Source organism: Hippopotamus amphibius, chromosome 4, assembly GCF_030028045.1.
Source record: "Hippopotamus amphibius kiboko isolate mHipAmp2 chromosome 4, mHipAmp2.hap2, whole genome shotgun sequence".
NCBI lineage: Eukaryota > Metazoa > Chordata > Mammalia > Artiodactyla > Hippopotamidae > Hippopotamus > Hippopotamus amphibius.
Genome location: NC_080189.1, coordinates 162191288 through 162205339, shown reverse-complemented (window position 1 = coordinate 162205339; position 14052 = coordinate 162191288). Strand labels below are relative to the sequence as shown.

Sequence of the window (14052 nt, the reverse complement as noted above, 5' to 3'; positions counted from 1 at the left end):
GGCACCTGGCTATGAGTTTTGAAAACAGAATGTTTGATTCCTACCTAATGCCACGAACAAACATAAGTTTCAGATATGTTGAAGATCTACATGGAAAAAAACAAAATTACAAAAATATTTGAAGAAAGTAAAGGAAAAATTTTCTAAATCTGAAGTAGGAAAGAGTTTTTTAAGCAAGACTACAACAATCAAATCCAGAAAAGACCAATGAACTTGAAACAGTAAATACACAAACTTTCATATGAGAAAACACCATACAGCCATGTGTAATATTCAAGTATGTGTATCTGCAGTATATAAAGAGTGCCTAACACTTAATAACACAATCAATCCCATATAACGATTGACCATTTCTTAGAAGAAGAAATTAAAATGAAAATAAGCATCTGAAAAGATGTTCTATTTCAACAGTAAAGTGGAAATGTAATAAAGATAATAACAGTGGTGAACACTTACTGAATCCTTATGTCCTAGTTTACGGTTCTAGGTGTTTCAGATTTTAATTAATCCTCACAACCACTGTCTGAGGTAGGTAATATAATTGTCCCTAGTTTATAGATGAGAAAAGTGAGTCACAGAAGGTTAAATAACTTGCCTAGTGTCAAAGCTGGGATTTGAACCCAAATACTGTGACTTCAACACACAACTATCTGGTTCACACACAACTTAGTAATAACCCTTCTGGTGAAGATATAGGGGAAACAGATATTCCACTGGTGCAACAAAAATCTGGTACAGTCTTCTTAAGGGAAATTTATTTTTAACTTCAGAAAAATGGGTATACCTTATATTGAGTAATTCTGCTCCTGGGTGTCTGTCCAGAAATACTAGAACATGTGCTCAAAGATGCATGGATAAGAAAATTCTTTAAAAATTATCTGGAAGATTAAAAAACTGGAAATGACCTAAATGCACTCCTCTTCAAATAGTGGGATGTTAGATAAATTATGCTATATCCATACCATGAAATACTACCCACGAGTCCAAACAATGAGATAAATCTATTGGTTCTGCCATAGAAAGAAATCCAAGATAACTTTAGAGGGAAAAAAGGAAAATTGGAGAATAATATTTAACATGTAATAACACTTACATTAACAAATATATAACCTCTGTTTCTCTATTTTCTCTCTGGATACTTTTAAGATCTTTTTATCTTAGGCGCTTTTACTATGATATACTCAGGTGTGGATTTCTTTTTACTTACTGTACTTAGGACTCACTAGGATTCCTGTATCTGATAATTCATCAGTTCAGGAAACATGTCAGCTATTATTTGTTCATATATTGTTGTTCATCCATTCTCTTCTTCTGGACCGCCTGTTAGCTACATTGAGTCTATTCTTTCTTTTGTATTTTTATCTTTCATACTCTCTATATCTTTATCTTTCTATACTGCAAAGATAGATAAAATATCCTTTTATCTATTTTCCAGGAAACTAATTATATTCACTGTATCTGTTGAATTTATCCATTGAGTCTTTAATTTCAATAATTACATATTTTTCATCTGTAGACGTTCTATTATGGGGGAGGGTCTATTTAAAAATAGTGATTTGTTCTCGTGTGTTTTATGTTCTTAATCATATCAAACTTGATTTATAGTTGGGTGCAAGATATCTGCTTCCTAGAAGTTTCAATTAATTGATAATGTTGCTGTGCAGTTTGAAGGATAAATTCTATGGTCACTCAATTTATAGTCCACATAGGATAATGCTATTTCCTGAAAGTTCTCGAGGGTCCCATGCTACCACTTTTTGAGTCTGACAACTCTCATGGTGCTTTGTTTCCTTGTTTTGCAACTTTGGACTGTGAGTTCATCCTTAGCGGAACTTTGTCTATGGGAATCCCAAACAGCCTGGAGCCGGGGTGGAGGGGTTGTTTCTGCAAAGAGGTTTATGTTTGTTTCTGTTAAGTACCCCAAGGTATTACCAGCATAGGACCACTTTTCATGTTCATTTCCTGCCATAGGGATTCCAGGAGCCTGCAGATAGTATAAGTTCAAACCATAAACCTGAGTGAAGGCAAGTCCGTGGGTACTAAGATTCTCAAGTCACTTTTTTTCTGTGAGAGAGACTGATAATAAACTAATTAAAAATTAATTATACTACAGGGGCTCATGTAGTAATAAGTGCTGTTAAGAAAAACCAGGAAGAGAAACAAGTTAGAGAGTGATGGTGATGGAGAGGTGCTGCTTTGATAGGTCAGAGAAGTCCCTCTCAGGAGAAGACCGGTGAGCAGAAACGGGAATGAGCGGGGAGTGGGAGCCGTGCATGTTACCTGGGGTGGAGACTTTCAAGCAGAGGCGGGAATATTGCAAAGTGGATCTGAAGTCGCTTGCCCAGGACAGCTGTGAAGCCAGTGTGGCTATGGAGAGGGGTGAGGATGGTTGGAAGAATCTAGCAGGGTGTGGACGCAGTGCTCTGGCCTCTGAAATCAGCAGGACCTGGTCTGGTTCAGTTAGACCCTGGACGGCTCTGCGCTGACCCTTCTCTCCATTACATTCCCAATGTCCTCCCCTTCCTCCTTCACGGGCTCACCTGAAAGCTGAAGACTAGAGAGCGAAGAGGTGTTATTATGGAGGAATTCAGAGAGGATTCTGGCCCCCTGCAAGCCAAGATCATTGTCGGAAATATTCTAAAAGGCAAGAGAACACCTAAGTATGTAAAAATCCCACCGAATGGCCCTCAGTAACAAATGATGGGGTGAGGGCTTACGTGAGGCCTGCACTGAGGCAGTAGGGGTGGGGTGGGGAGAGCACGGCTGGGGTGAAAGGATGGGAAGGGTTTGGATGGTGCAAAGGGGAGGAGGAGGAAGAAAGGACCCCTGGCTTTTCTAACGCTTCACTGTGAGGCCCTGGGACAGGTCTCAGTTCTCTGAAATTGACCTCAGTGACTCCCCACCTCCCCAATTAGCTCCGGTATTTTAGACAAGCACATTGTACTTTTTTTTTTTTAAATGCAACTTTATTTGGAGGGTTTAGCATGAAACAACTGAAAAATGAATTTAGAGTAAGCCCTCACTGTACTCCCCTTCACTGGTTCACAAGGCATGAATCACTGTACTCAGAAAAAGGAGGGGTATAAATGCACATCGCCCTTTCAGGCAAGTGGGAGGGACTATATATAAACCAGTCATTATCATCTGAATTGTTCTTTCCCCTTCTTTTTCCAATTTTTAAAATTGTGTTAAAATAGATGTAACACATTTACCATCCTAAGCATTTTTAAGTGTACAGTTCACTGGGCTGAAGTACATTCACATTGCTGTGCAACCATCACCACCATCTGTCTCCAGGCACATTGTATTTTATGAAACTATTTCATGACTTTATTTTCCTTAAGAAAGTTCACTTTAAGGCAACTCTAAAGAAGTAAGTTTGTCCATTTAGAGGCTTACAAGATCCAGACAAATGGTTTCTCGGGGTTTCCTATGGCCATGGGGAGCACAGTGCCCTTAAGCTAGGCTCTCATGTGTGGAACTTCCTCTGAGAAGTCACTTCCAAGGGAGAGGAGCCCCCATACTGATTGCAGGAAGCCTGGAGGCTGGCCTGGGCTCGGGCGGGGGCCTGTGGCTTGTCTCGAGTGGGTTCTGAGACTTTTAAGTGTGGAGGTAGGATCTGGCAGAACAGCGCACAGTACCATCTCCTGCAGGTAGTAGTTCTCCTGTAGCATCTCCACCAGGCTCAAGATCCCCTCCTCCATGATACAGTTGTCTGCCAGTTCCAGCGTGAGGACAGTCGTGTTGGACTTCAGCCACCCCAAGGGGCGGGGGAGAGAGACAGAGGTGGTTGGTGATCTAGTCAGTTCCCTGCCCTCGCCCAGAACCCATGACCCCCCTTGAACATCCTGGCCAGGTCAGAGGGCACAGACATGCAGGCTAGCGCTTCTGGAGGAGTGGCTAGAAACAGGAGAATAGTGCAGGGGACAAGCCACCCCGATGAGTTTTGCTAGGATGACATGCTTATGCTGGGCACCTTCCTCCCCAAAATAATTTCCAAGGGGGATTTAGAAGAGGAACATTAAAACAAAGTCCTGAAAAGGATGAGCTACAAGGGTGAGCAGAACAGAGTTTAACTATTTAGCCTTAAGGGGGGAGGCCTGTGACTTACTCCAAGATTAAGGAGAACGTGATACATTTAATAAGGATATTTAAGTATAACGCGTTCACTGTGCCTACATCCCTCAGAGGCCTTTCTTCTAGTTTAGGCTTAAGGCTCGTCTTGTACTCTCTGAGGGTCAGGATGTCGCCTCAAGGCTGTTTAGAAAGAGCTGGAATTTAATCTTAAATAAATACCTACATCCCCACATGGAGCAAGACTGATGGAAATGACTGGCATTGCAGCATGAGGGACTGGGGTTAGTTCTAAGCAGAGCTTTGGTCCTTCCCTTCCTCACCTCCTTCCCTGTGCAGAAAGTCACAGCGAACAGACCTGTCTTTGGAGTTGAGGGTTTTCAAAGCACACAAAACAAAGCAGCGGGAGAAGCAGCAAGTGGTAGGAGCTCTGGCTGCAGGCAAAGGGAAGGTGTGCTGATGTGAATTACTGTGACGCAGAATGGCCCCCCAGGGCCTTCGTGAAGTGTCTCCCGGCCTTGGCTCTCTGGGAGGTGGCAAAATTCAGCTGTGCTCAAAGGCAGTTGAGATGGCTCAGGGGACCTCCCAGTCTAGGTGTCACTTAGCAGAAACAGGGGCTGAAGGACCACCTCCCGAGTCATCCCGGGGACCAGCACAGTGTGTGGAGCGGCAGGTGGCCTGACCACCAAGTCCATCCACATTCATTTCACATGGGCGAGGGTCTCTTTGTCACCCTCTGTGCTAACTGCTGAGGAAAGAGGGATAAACAGATACCATCCCTCCTCTCCAGGGACCCATAGCCCACCAGGTCCAAGGGCATGGAGATGGGCGAAGGAGGGACAGACCCAAAGAAGTATGAAAATGACCCCTCGTAACAGAACGCTTTTCATCTAAGCCAGGGAAATACCGCATGTGAGAAGTTAAACAGTGCCGAAGATAAATAAAAGTTCAGTCCATTGGAATGTCGTAATGATTAATTGTCAAATGGGTGATACAGAGAATCAGAGAAGAAAAACTCCCCCTGAACAGAAACTGCTGTTTTTGAGAGACAAGTGGCCCAAGTCCTGAGTGGATTTCATTATTATCCATTTTTTTCCGTGAAGCTCATGAGGTAACGGTGTATTCCTAACACTTCATTAATCAGCCTTTCAACACTCCATGAATTTCAAGATGGCTTTGTTCTTTCTCTGCTCTCCCCTCCCATGCCTCCCCCTCCCCAGAGAGAGGCCCAATCTCACATCACGTGACTTCTTAATGGGAATGAGCTAAGTGCCAATGTCGTTATAGTTCCAAAAATCAGTGGTCTTTTCTAAAAGAAAAAATCAAACTTTTTCTTTACTGTCCTTTGTGAACAAACAGTGTTGTGCTGACATACACCTGTTACATTTTCTGTTTTCCTGGGATGGAGTCAGTTTTGCACATCATCAAATATAATATTAAAAGCTATGATGAGTTCAAGGTCAAGTCCTTGTTCACTCATGCCAAGTCAAGAGAGAACATTATTCCTGTGGGAAAACATGATCCATTCTACAGTGTGATCTTGAAGAATTACATATAATATTGCAAAAGGCAGACATGGAATGGAATGACTCAGTAGTGAACTCATTTATCGCAAAAGTGAACTTTGGAATTGAGATCTGGCTGACATTTCGTATTGCGTCTTTGCATTAGCATTTGGGCTCTAATCCAGACCAGTCACTTTTCTGGGACCCATAGCCTGGTGCCTTTGCTTCCTGAATAGGAAAGAGCACAGACTTCCAAGGCCGAGGTCTCTAGCAGCCTCCTTCCTAGGAGCTAACGGGCACTCATGCCTGTTGGGGGAATCAACTGACAGTCAAGCAGAGCCTAGGGCAAGGTGGGCATAGAGGTTGCAATTCAGGGTTCCATAGGGCAGGGGGCTCTCTGACTCTTGGGCCCACCACCCTGTCAAGCCCCCACCTCTGCTGGGTTTCAGGTGCTAGGCTTCACGTGTCCCCCACTGGCATGCTCACCACCAGGGCTATAGCAATAGCCTTGGTACCCTTGGGGCCCAGCCCATGATGACTGAGGTTCACGCAGGACTCCTCCATGTTCCGGATGAAGTAGGAGATGGGCACTACGCCCACCAGTTTGCAGGCCTCCAGGTACAACTCCCTTTGTCCAGTGGTGGAAAATTTTTCGGTATCTGCAAAAAAAAACATGCAAGTGGATGAAGCAGAGTTTCTCTTCTACTTTTGCCTTGTCTCCCTGCTAGCCCACACCACGTGATTCTGACGGGTGTCCCCTCTGCCTGAGGGTCTGTCCCGATGCGTGTATGTCCCAGCTCCAATTAGAAAGTCGGGCGGTGGTAGGAGACCCGAACTCCAGAAAGCCCCCACATGGACAGCTCCCTTTGGGTAAGAGAGAAGACCCCTGGTTTCAGGTCCCAAGCTACCCGGGAGGAACAATAGGCTCCACCCCCACCCTCCAGGTTGGCTGCCTCCAGTGACCGAGTGTAAGGATGTGTGAGTACCTCCTCGCCCACCTCAGGGTAGCTTTAAAAGGCCAACCAGACAAAAAGCTGATGATCTGGGATGGTTGAGGGAGTCTCCACTGCAATTGTAGTTTCACTACCACTGTTAAAATGTGAGCCACAAACAAAGTTTTACTAAAGAATTACAGAAGTACCAACTAGAAAAAGCCCAAGTAGGACACAGTGGCAGATCAGTACAAAACGGAGAGACCCCCAAATCCGTCGGAAATGAGCAAATAAACCTGCATTTGAGTGAGTTTGCTTCTTTCAGATTTGCATGTCATTTTTCCTCACAAAAAGGACGGTCATCCCTACTTTACCAATGACAGATGCAGCCCCAGATCACACACAGCTAGCTGATCAGTGCTTAAACCAGTGAACAGAATGGGGGCTGCTCCTCTCCCCTCTAACCTCTTGGGGGCCTTTGTTCCTTGGGCTTTAGACCAGCCTGGCTTGTGGTCAGTGGGCCACGTGCCTCCCTGGATTCTGGACGCCCCACAGCACTGTCCTCATTAAGCAAGTTCTGTTGACGCAGGGCTTCCCATGGCCAGCTGGGGTCTAAGCTGGCATCTGTTTTTCCTTCAGATCCCAGGGCCTTTGGCCAACCCACCCCAAACATTTCTAAGACCGACAATGAAAGCATTGTTGGTGAAAGGGCAACGTCTTTGCAAGGAAGTTGATTTTGCAGGCACAGCTACAAGCTGGCCTTCTTTTCCGGGTGGTTGTAGACCAGGGTTTTTCAGCCTCGGCCCTGTGGGCATTTTGAGTTGGATAATTCTCTGTGAGGGGCCGTTCCAGGCAGTGTAAGATATTTAGCAGGATTCCTGGCCTCTACCTATGAGATTCCAGTAGCATCCCCCCACCTCTACCCCACCCCTCGTTTGCCAACGGTCCCCTGGCATGCAAAATCGTCTGCTGTACAGGAAGAGCAGCGTGTGATGGCAACCAGCTGGCTATTCCTGCCTGGGCTCATGACTCAGGCCATCCCAGGAAGCCCTTCCTGCCCCATTCCGGGCATCTCAGCACCAGCTGCAGGGGCACCAGACGCTGCAGGAGCTGAGCCCTCAGTTTCCGTCCATCACAGAGCTGTGGTGCCAGGGTCAGTCATTAGAGGTTCCTGTTTGCCAAAGCAGAGGAGGTAACCCCCAGCTTTGTCCTTGGCACTAATTCTGCTGGGATGGATTCTGCTGACCCCTTTAGCTGTATTCGCTGCGGGCCTATTTTAGAGGCAGGTTGCAACAGTGTTTTCACTTGGGGGAGCGGAGGTGGGGAGGGGGAATGAGATAGAAGCTGGAGCCTGGGACACAGCAACCCGGGTTTCTATCCGCCACCCCTCCAACCAGGTAAAATTCAGTGTTGCCAGCAATACCAGCTGCAGCCTTGAAGTGGGGAAAAAAAAGTGAAAAGCAACAACGGGATCCCTGGGAGGTCACAGGGAGGAGGTCTGTGCTGAGGGCGAAGTTGTGTGTTGACCAGGGCGGGGAGGTGACTGCGTAGAGGAGCAACACAGCCGAATCTGGCACAACTGCCTCCCCTCCATCTCTGCTGCCACCGATCACGGCCCACCACCCAGCGCCGGAACACGGGAGGGAAAGGACCACTGGGTCGGCCTCAGCCTGGGAAGTTTGAGGCCAGCCCATCGGGTGGGGCCAGCACTGTTCTGGCCCTGCTTCCCGAGTCCTTTTTGGCTCTTCCCTCCTTGGGGAAACTGGAAAGGAGAAGAGGGTGGAGGTGCTGTTTGTAGTCATGGAGTCTTTGCTCCAGATCATCCATCACCCTCTCCCCGTAACCAGACAACGCTTGGCCTTGTTGAGGGAAAACACGGGGCTCTCAAGCAGCGGATACAAGAACTGTAATGTGAGCAGAGGACAGTTGCCAGGATGCAAGGTGGGCCATAAATCCTTCAGGGGACCCGGGAATATGGAAAAGGGATGGTAGATCCACAAGGTGGGGCGAACATGGGATCCACAGACATTGGCAAACTCAGTGGGCCCTGGGCAACTCAAACCATCTTTCCAAACCTCAGTTTCCTCCTCTGTAAGGGGCAGGTGATAATGCTCACCTCCTGAGACTATTGCAAAGGTGACATAAGATGCCACATGTGGAATCATTCCCAACACCAGAAACCCCTGTTCATTTACTGGTCCAGCTTTCAACAAGCTGATGGACTCCCTCTGCTCGCGAGGCTGGCCACGAGCATGGGCCAGCCTCGAGGAGGAAGTGGCATAAATCTGAGCACAGGTGTTTCTGCCAGATTCCCTCCATAGCACGTCCCATCGGGCAAAGCCTTGGCCGACTGGGGAAACCGATATCTCCAGCTTCCGAGGAAGGAGGCGAGCCACGCCCCATCCCCCAAAGGCCCACCCGCGTTCACCTTCAATCTCAAGGTCTGTTTCTGAGCTCTCCCGGGCTGGTTTCTCTTTTTCCACAGCCGTGGGGGGTTCAGCCTCACAGTAGAGTGTTTCATCACTGCTCTGCGAGACTGACACAGCGTCACTCTCATCTGGAAGAAAAACTCGTCGTCTTGATTCTGGAAACAAAACCCACCGGCCTTTCAGGTGGAGCCCACCACTGGCCTCTCTGCACCTCTGTTTCACTCATCTGCCACCCGGGTCCTGGCTGCAGCCTCTGTCCCCCAGGTTCACGTGGATCAAGGTGCCAAGGAACTGCAGGGAGGTTGGGGTCAGCAGAGGTAAGTTTTTATATAGAGGACGGATAAACAATAATGCAATACTGTGTAGCTCAGAGAACTGTATTCAATATCCTATGATAAACCAGGATGAAAAAAGAATATATATATATGTATACAACTGAATTGCTTTGTTGTACAGCAGTAATGACCACAACACTGTGAATCAACGACACTTCAATTAAAAAAAAAGGTGCCAAGGGACTACCTCATGCTTTCGGCTCTACCGGGGGGCTCCACTCTACGAGCCCTCCTTCCCCAACACAGAGCTGCCTCCTGGCTGAATCGTCTGTGCTAAACGCTCTTCGTGCTCTCTGGCGACTTGCTCCCGTCCCATCCCCTGGGCTGGGCCAGCCTTAGACGTTGGCTGCTCGCTCCCTCTTTTGCTTCTTATTGGTTTGGGTGGGGTTCAGGATTTGCTTTGCTCTTTCAGGGAAGGGGCGTGTGCTGATGCCAAGACTTCCTCCTTGGCAGGCACAGATGATGCTGGGAGGGGAAGGGGCAGGGCAGGTGACTTGGGCCAAATGTAAAATAAAACGGAACAGAAGCAGCTCCAGAGAGTGAGAGGGATAACTTGATTCCTAAGGATTGGACCTAGCGTCTCTTCCTTCCAATCCAAATGTATGACCACGCAGGAGGAAGGGCTTGCAAATCTCCCTGGGATTGAAACCAATTGCTGGGATTAAATACACATACCCTGGGCTTCCCTCACACCAGTCCCCTGCTCTTGCTAGATGTGATTTTTCTGCCATTGGGCCACTGATCTGGAACCAACCCTGGGCTCCTGAAAGCCACACAAAGTCCAGGGCTAGTCTTCCCACATGGGCATGATGCAATGGTTTGGGGAAGCCAGGCTGCACCACCGGTGGCCTTTCAGAATGAAACCAACCTTCCCTTTCGGTGGGCTGAGCATCTGTGGCAGGGATCCCAAGTTTTGACCACCCAGGTGCTAAGATAGTGGGGTTCCTAACGATTCCATGCAGGTCTGTGTCTTTCTCAGCCCTTGTCCATAGACCCAAGCTCCAACATTTATTTCCCAGCCTATAAGACAAGGTCTGTGTGACAAGGGGTGGAGGTAGCAGTGGTCTGACACTTAGAAGACATATAGCAGCTTAGCCATCAAATGTAGCCATCAAAAAGGGATGACGTCTTCATTTCCTCATTAGATAAACAATTTTAGAATTCTATCCAACCAGTGGAATGTTGGTAACTGTTTAACTGGCTCTCTAGAAAAACAATTTGTAGTGTTAGCCAACCAGGTGGTGTAAATGTTCCCAACATGCTCATTTCCAACTACCAACATGACATCAACCAGCTCACAGAATGAAAATGAAAGTCAGCCAGAGCTGATATGAACCAGTTCCAGCACAGTGTTGCATTCAACTTTCTCACTCCCTGCTTGGCAAGCCCTGAAGTCAATGTCACATATCATCCCGATTCTAGAGGGTCCCAGGAGAGGAGGGAAGGGGGCTTCTGGGTCTACAGGGTCACTAGGCATTACACTGAGGCAGAAGGGCCTGAGTGGTGAGAAATGGGATGCATTTTCACCTTTAGTCTCAGGCTCAAGAGGTTCGTCATTGTCCATGGTGCTAGGGCCCTCTCGGGGGCTGCTGCCAACTTCTTGCCACCTTTCTGCTGCTTCTTTAAGAGGCTACCTATCTGTTCACCTCTGTCTCAAGCTTTGCATACACTGCCCTCACCTAGACAGATCCTAGGTGGGGGTGGGGAGCTGGGGGTGGTGCTATAGTTATCCTTCCATCCCAGCAAGCCCTGGGGAGAGTGGGCTTTGGTGGGACATGCCTGGATTTGACCCCAACTCTGTCTGGGAGAGGAATCTACTTCCCGGGATCATCAGGGAGAGAGGTACAGCTCTATTCCTGGGAGCCCTGTTGAAAGGATGCCCACCCACCTGCGACTTTATGACTTAGGACCCACTTTCATTTTATCTTCAACATTCCATGACCTCATGCAGTCATTGTGATCCACGTGGGTGGACCTGGCAACAGCAAGCCTCCCACCCTCTTGGTGGCTCTGGCAGTCATCTTTTCTCTTATGTCCACTGGGACCAAACCCAGGCTTGGCTGTGAGTGTACAGGTGCTGTGCGGGGCGCCTCTCAGTGTTGTATTTCCCTCTGAGTCAGGACCAAACCCGAGCCCCTTAACCAGGTGACTGTGAAGAGCCGCCACCATGTTCCTCTCTCAAGGTGGTTGTGCTTCAGGTACGAAATATTTCAGTGACGGGTGAGGTCAGTTTTCTTCTTCCCAGTTCTTCTCGCTTTTTTCTTTCCCCCTTGGGAGAGTATCCTTAACCTTGGAGCAGAAGATCAAAAGCAAAGTACAACAAACATATGTTCTATCACTACAATTTGTTGCAGCCAAAGCATTGTTCAAACTACTGGGCTGCCTAACTTGAAACCACTCAACCATCACTCCCACGCTTGGCTGTTTTCACAAGTCTTGGAGTTGAAGTTCACTGCAGTTTATTGTCAAGAGAATCTGGAGGTGCGTTTGTTCCTTCTTGATAAACTATCAGCACATCAATGGGCAGGTCAGTGATTGGAGGGCTTGGGGACATGAAAATTCCTCCCTGCCACTCAGAAGAATGATGAATATCTGGGAATTTTGTGTAGGGAAAACCTAGAACCTTGGATCAAAAGAAATATGTAAATCTGAGACATTACTCATTCTTTCAGGCATTCATTCTGAAAAATATTTATGGAGCATCTATTATATACAAGGCACTAAGATAGGCACCATTGTAGGGAGGGGAATGCAGACATGATTAAGATTTGGATCTTTCAAAGCGTGTATAAAACAAGATAGAAATTGACAGGGCCACCCCTCGGTTGTGAGGGTCCTGGGCAAATACTTTTGGCAGAGCTCCTGTTCAAATAAACAATTTGAGTCATCCTAAATCTGCATGACAACATCATTCTAATGGTGCAGTCTTTTGGTCTCATGAAAGAAATACTGAACAGGCCAGAAGGAGTGATCAACTCCTAGGATGACTTGGTAGGCAAGAGTCCTGGAGAGCCTTGGGATATCTGGTCAACCCCATGCTGGTGCAGAGGATAAAAAAGTGTATTTAATGGAGAAAAATGGTGACCAGAGAGTATGTAGATCCTGGTCTAAGTTTTGAGTGTCCTGGCTGGATAAAGTACCGTGTAGTCTCAGGTACCAAGGGTAAATTAGAAAATGTGGAGGAAGGTACTCCAAATAGCCACTGGGCAGAGACACCACTTGCCTGGGTCTAAGGGCAGTACTGGAAATTGATAAGGGTTATGCTGGGGAGCGTTCATGGGCTCACAAAGAGTGATGCTGGATTGGAGTCAGAGGTTTCTGTGTAGATTCATGGGTTTTGCTTAATATATATATATATATACACAAATAGATGGGTATAGAAATATAGATATGTGTTATACATGGGTTCTTATACATGCATATATTTCCTAGCTTTATCCACTAAAAGGGGCCAGAAGCACTGACAACCCAATGGTGATGAGCATGCCAGTGCCCAGATCTAGCTTTCCATTCTCCTTGGAAAGATAGTTGATTCCTGTGGCGCCAGAAAAGAAGGAAGGGATCAAAAACAAAAATAAAGAAGAGAGGGCATGTTGAAAAGGCACAGGAGCCAACCTGAATGCGCTCCCATAGCCAGAGCTGGAAATTGAACAGCAAAATAAACAATAGTATTGTATTGTAATCCAAAGAATAACATGAACATCTGTGAGTCCCTATTATTCATGGGGTCTAGACAAGGTAGGGTATGGGGAAAAGGCATTTCTGGGAATGTGCCAAGTTGTTATTCAAAGCAGCTGTACCATTGTGAATTCCCATTAGGAATATATGAGAGCATCAGTGCTCCACATTCTCACCAATACTTGATAATGCCAGTTCTGTTTTTGTTTTGCCATTCTGATAAGTGTGTAGTGGTATTCATGGTGGTTTTAATTTGCATTTCCCTAATGACTGATGATGTTGAGCATCTTTTCAAATGTTTATTGGCCATTCCTGTATCTTCTTTGTTGTTTGTTCAGAACTTTTGCCCATTTTAAAATTCGGTTGTTTATCTTCCTACTGAGTTTTGAGAATTCTTGATGTGTTCTGTATAAGTCCTTTCTCAGAAATGTGATCTGAAAATATTTTCTCTGTCTGTGGTTTAGCCTCTTACTCTTAACAGTGTCTTTCACAGAGTACAAATTTTAATTTTGATGAAGTCAAATTTTATCAAAATGATCAGTTTTTTTCTTTTATGGATGATGTTTTTAGTGTCATATCTGAACTCTCTGCCTAACACAAGGCCATGCAGATTTCCTCCTATTTGATGCTAGAAGTTTTGTAGTTTTAGCTTTTACATTTAGGTCTATGATCCATTAACTTTTTTATCGTGATAAAATATACTAACATAAAATTTACCATTTTAACCCCTTTAAGTGTACTATCCAGTGGCACTAATTATATTCACAATGTTGCACAACCATCAACCACTATCCATTTCCAGAAGTTTTTCTACAATCCATTTTGAGTTAACTTTTGGATAAGGTGTGAAGTATACAATATACATATACATGCCTGTGGATGTTCACATGTTCCAGCACTACTTGTTGAAAAGACTGTCTTTTCCCCATTTATTATTTTTTCACCACTGTCAAAAATCAGTTGACTATATATATCCTTTTGCAGGGCTAGTATTTCCGAAACCACATAACCACCTCGCGATGTACCATCTAATCAAAATGTACTTTAAACTACTAGTTTGTGAGATAAGCCCCCTTGGTGCTGGGAGGTAGGCCTAAGG

At 46.1% G+C, this 14052-nt stretch overlaps 1 protein-coding gene across 1 annotated transcript in view; it reads right to left on the bottom strand.

Annotated features, from left to right (window-relative positions):
* LRRC74A (leucine rich repeat containing 74A) overlaps window positions 1-10839 on the bottom strand; it is a 28635-nt gene extending 17796 nt beyond the window's left edge. The window contains exons 1-5 of the mRNA XM_057732636.1: window positions 10803-10839; window positions 8940-9068; window positions 6066-6238; window positions 3642-3749; window positions 2541-2637 (exon numbers count right to left, since the gene is read on the bottom strand). Coding sequence (XP_057588619.1) covers window positions 2541-2637; window positions 3642-3749; window positions 6066-6238; window positions 8940-9068; window positions 10803-10839 — 544 coding nt within the window. The remainder of the gene's footprint in view (window positions 1-2540; window positions 2638-3641; window positions 3750-6065; window positions 6239-8939; window positions 9069-10802) is intronic.
* Window positions 10840-14052: the final 3213 nt, after the last annotated feature.